Source organism: Mesitornis unicolor, unplaced genomic scaffold (assembly GCF_000695765.1).
Source record: "Mesitornis unicolor isolate BGI_N332 unplaced genomic scaffold, ASM69576v1 scaffold54051, whole genome shotgun sequence".
NCBI lineage: Eukaryota > Metazoa > Chordata > Aves > Mesitornithiformes > Mesitornithidae > Mesitornis > Mesitornis unicolor.
The window spans coordinates 663-5,765 of record NW_010165485.1 but is presented as its reverse complement, the minus strand read 5'-3'; the positions used below and the strand labels follow the sequence as shown (position 1 = coordinate 5,765).

At 38.8% G+C, this 5,103-nt stretch overlaps 1 protein-coding gene across 1 annotated transcript in view; it reads right to left on the bottom strand.

Moving 5' to 3' along the window:
* Positions 1-4,843, bottom strand: part of LOC104548569 (phosphatidylinositol 3,4,5-trisphosphate-dependent Rac exchanger 1 protein-like) — a gene marked incomplete at both ends in the record, with an annotated part of 13,603 nt that extends 8,760 nt beyond the window's left edge. The window contains 2 exons of the mRNA XM_010194622.1: positions 552-700; positions 4,751-4,843. Coding sequence (XP_010192924.1) covers positions 552-700; positions 4,751-4,843 — 242 coding nt within the window. The remainder of the gene's footprint in view (positions 1-551; positions 701-4,750) is intronic.
* Positions 4,844-5,103: the final 260 nt, after the last annotated feature.

Below are 5,103 nucleotides of genomic sequence, written 5' to 3'. Positions count from 1 at the left end.
CCCCCCCTCCGATATCCTGGACTAGAATTCAGCATCAAGTACTCATGGAGACGATCAATTCTATAGCAAATTCTGGGAATACAGAATCTAATAATGCACAAGACACTAACAGAGTCAAGCCTCACTGTAAGATACAATAATGAACTGAAAAACTGTAAGGGCTGATATCATTAGAGTCATATAAGAATAAGCCAAGCTTTAATGGGGTGGAAATGGCTTTCCCTTGGACATATATTAGAGTCTGAGAAGCTTCACACCTGAGACAGAATGACAATCCTTGTGATTCAGTTCTCTTTGTGCACAAGGAAACCAAAAGTTAACCGCAGTATAAAGAGAATACATCCTAACTTGTTCTAGAAGCACAAGGTTCATCACTAAAAAAACCTTGTGACTCTTGTTTCTCTTCTATTTATGTCATTTATTTTCCTACTGAATAACTTCTGCATAGCAAAGTGTTTACATAGTTTTCCCTATAAACTGTAGAAGAAATATTTATTGAAGTAGCTGATGTTTAGAAATCATCATCTCTGTCTGCCCATCTTGGCACTTACTCTTTTGATTTGGTGGCTACCAGAAGCCTAAGTGGCCTTCGTGAGCAGAAGAACTGGTTTAAGATGGTTTCAACTTCTGAAAACGGGCGTAGGAATATTAAGTCCTCATTGATGGAATAGAGTTTTCTTCCCGTCTGCAGGCCAGCCATCTGAAATTAAACAAACACCACAGAAAACTTTGGATCATTGGCAGCACCTCTGAAAGTTCAGGCTCTAAGGTTCAACTGCTCTCTACTCATGGATGTTCCTAGGATCATTTTAATATGGAATACTATACCTACAGTGTTGGTTCACCAAATCATTTGTGAGTCACCCTTAAAGTTGTCTGCATTTACAGAAAACAAAGAGATTTCACCAATATCTGTACAGACATGCCACTCCACAGATATATCTTACTTTGCAATGGATGTGTCTTGTAGTTTTCTGCTACATTTTTTTTATCAGGGAAGTACTAAAAAAAAGGAGACTGCATTAAAAAATGGGGACTAAAAATAGGTATTATAATAGACTGGCTGTGATATCCAGTGAGATACAGAAGTGTGACTTCCCACAGCTTACAGCTCAGGAACAGGGAGTCAAGAATACAGTTTTCAACCACTAGCCATGGAAAACCACACCATATCTAGTCATGTAAGTAAATGTAATCTGGTTTTAAGCGGTGGTAAAAACCTGTTAGCTTTAAGTGAAGCTGGCTCTTCATCAGCCTAAAAAGCGACAAGATTTTCATTTTCATTCATAGCTTTGGCACCTAACTTTAGTTATCTGGTTATGGTTGCACAGTAAGGAAGAGACATATCTGATAACAGAATTGAGACCCCCTAATTCTGCTCACAGGACGATAACCCTAAACACACCTCTTGGTCCATACCAGTTAAAATGTGATGTAACAGCACTTAGACTAGGTGTTAGGATATCAAGGAAATATAAAATTCCCTTTAATAGAATAAAAAGAAAAAAAAATAACCTTTCCCAGGTTAGAATGACTTCCTATCACTTTAAGGTCCAGCAGTTGAGCTTTTTTTCTAAATGTGACAAACCCTTCTCCTGTTTTGCCTGGAATCCACTGACAGATTCCTTGACTTGGAAAAACGAGGACTGAGCAGCGCTACTCACACATATGAAATCAGACCTGTTGCAAAAATGAATCTGGAAATGTAGGACTGGAAAACCCTGCTGACTATGACTATGCATGACTTGGCTTTTCTTAAATACATTTTGTGGTCTGAAAGTCAGAGATCAGTTTACCTACAAAGCTTATAGTTGGTTCTTTTTTTTCCTCAAATCGAAGTGGTCTCCTTGATTTAATTCTCAAGCTCTCTACAGTTGACAACATCCTGTACACATAATGATAGCAAAGCCATGAAGCTATGAGGCACAAAGTCACATATTAAAACCTACAAACTAGCAAATTTCAAATAAAAATCTGGTACTCTACTGGGATAGAACTAAGCAGGCTAAGGCCGATTAGACAGCATGCATCTGAGAGTAAAGACCTACAGTGTTACAGGGCTCCTGAATAACGGATGTTCCTTATGACAACTCAATGCAGTTGTCTGGATCCAGGCCACTGCTCTTTCCTAGACGTCAGCAGGTTGTTGTTTGCTATTCATCTGCATGGCCACTGGCCAACTGGCTGCTTGTTGAACACCCTCTGCTCAAACACCAGACATCTGCTTGTCAGTTGGCTGTTCTGAGTAAGACTGCAACCACACCTCCCAAAAGGATAATTTTTTTCACTGTTGCTTCCTTCTGATAGACTATCATTTATAAACCAGCTCCAGGATTAAAACTCGCGGGAATAAGCCCAGCTACAATTAACCTGCAAGCAAGCTGGCTTAGAAAGGAAGGTAAGGTACAAACTGAGGAGACGCTGACTTTATGAATGTCCTTCTGAAGACACATGAACTTGGAATGGGCATGGGACGTGCCACAGTCCACATCAACCAGTCAGTGCTATATGATTTTCTGTGACCCTCTATCAAGGTGAGCTGAGCAAGGGTTAACAGTCACAGGCAGCTGCTGCCAGGAGCGTGACAATTTCCAAAGGTGAGTCTTGGGCTGAGAGCTGCTCACCAGTCAGGATCAGGAGAGAATGTGCATGGCTTTTCTAAGGGTCAAAACTGAGAAGGTGCACATGTGTCAGGCAAAGAGTTCCCAAACTTCAGTTCAAGTATCCTATTGCAATACAGGAATTTGATGTTCCAGCAATTCTTTTCTTAACAACTTTTAAACATAGTTTGGGAACTGCTTCTGGCATAGGCAAATCTAACAGCTCCCAAAACAGTTTCTAAAAAATCTTCAGAAGAAAAAAAGACACTAATGATATAAAGAACAATGCTTGGCAACTCTGATTTTGAATAAAAACCTCAAAGACTCTTATTGCACATGCATGAAATTCAGTGCAGTGCGCTGCCACAACCTGTGCATGACAACTTTGCTCCAGGTACACCAGGGAAGAGATCCCAATCCCAAACTCAAACAGAATGTGTTAATCTTGAATAAATCCATGCAAATAATAGATTTGTTCCCACTTAATTGGTGAACCTGGAATCTTATTCTGGCCTAAAGTCTGACAGTCCTAATGGCTGCAATGCAGTGTGATGGGCATTGTGAAGCTAAGCTGCATGTCTTAATTTTTGTCCCTAAATACTGTGACAGCAGGCAGAGGGTCTCTAAATGGCCTACAGCTGCTGAGTCACACAGAACTACATGCTGGATATCCTTCTAGTATCAGAAAGCAATTTTAAAAAGCCCAAGAATGTAATGAAATGCATTACTGTTGGACTTCAGGTCTTTCCAGAATGAGCTGGCAGCCCTCTGGTTCACAGAGATGCAGATTTATTTATTTTCTGGAGCAATATTTTGAGATCAAGTTGAAAAGGTCATTTTCAGCCGTGCTTATGATCACAGACAGTTTGTCTTGGAAGATCAAGAAAAAGATTCCTTAGGAAAATTTTGTGTTTCTGTTGTCTTAAAACACAATAGATTGGTAGGATATTCCACAGGCAAAGAAAGGGCAGAAGGATTATCTGTCAGGCAAGGGTTTACAGCAGAGGTTTAGATTAATGAATTTTTTGGCCAACCTATGTTGATTTTGAACATGAGATAGAGCACAGGAATGGTCTCCTTAGTGACCATAAAACAAATGAGAATCAGGAATACTGAAATAATATAAATCTAATATTAAACTTCGGTTCAAAATTCCTTCCAGTTTGACACTTTTAACTTGCTTAAATCAGGCAGTCCACTTCAGCTGCTTGTACTGGGCGAGTCATCCAGGAGTTATCTGTAGCTTCCAGCAGTGACTGACAAGTGAATGCGCACATAAAAAATTCTGTAATGGTTGTCCTGGGCTTTTAATTAGAAGTACTGTCTTTGTGCTGCCACAATTTACTGTGAGACCCTGGACAAGATATTCAGTCCTCTCTTACCTTCACAGGTGCTAAAAGGTACCTAAATACGGTAGAGTCACCATCCCTGGATGTATTTAAAGAGCAGGTAGATGAGGTACTTAGGGATATGGTTTAGTGGGTAGACAGGAACGGTTGGACATGATGATCTCAGAGGTCTTTTCCAACCGAGCGATTCTGTGATTCTGTGAAATAGCTTTTACTAAACAGAATTTCAGTCTGTCAATGCCATATTTTGGTAAAGGGAGGATCACACTGTGTTATCCACTCAAGGCTTTTGTATGGATAAACAAATTATTATGAAATATTCTGGTCCTATAACATATGGCCCATCTATGTGCCTCAAAGAAACAAAGCAAATATATTCTGTAGAGCTCTAAAAATAGTAGGGAGATAAATGAGTGTGTGCTCTTTAAGGAAAAAAAAATCTAAAAATACAGCTTTCACTCAAATAAACATGTTTCTAATTGAATATCTTTGCTATCCCTAAACAATGTTACTTTCCCTCCTTCCTCAAAATTAAGTTGCTAATGAACCTGAGGTACGATATCACATAGAGATACTGGTGTTGTCTTATGACTTATCAAATATATTCAGCATGTCACCCAAAGATGCCAAAACACTTAGCAATTTACAGAAACAATTTATTACCACAGGTATTGTAGAAGATACTCAATTTTCTATTAGCTGCCTTTAAAATGAAACAGACTTTAAAAGGATGGTTTTGTACCTTTTCAAAGCATTGAAATATTCTTAGGTACCAAAATAAAAATATTTATGAATATTAACCTCTGCAGAAGACCCTCGTCGAACTGATTTCACCACAATTGCTTTGTTCTTTTCTTCTATGTCAAATCCATAGTCATCCTCTTCTGGTAAAATCTTAAAAAGAGCACAAGGTAATGCTTCATAAATATGGAGTTTGCTGAAAAAGCTGAAGGATGGAGATTAGAAATTGAGACTTTTCATTGTGAGCCACGATTGACAGAGACTTGTATATCTTAAGGCTGAAAGAGACTAGGTAATTTGGTCTGATCTCCCACGTAATAGAAGCTATACAATTTAATCTAGTTATTTCTGCATTGAGTCATTACAATACTAAAGCAGAATTTCCAGAGTTACCCAGTTATGATCTGCAGTTT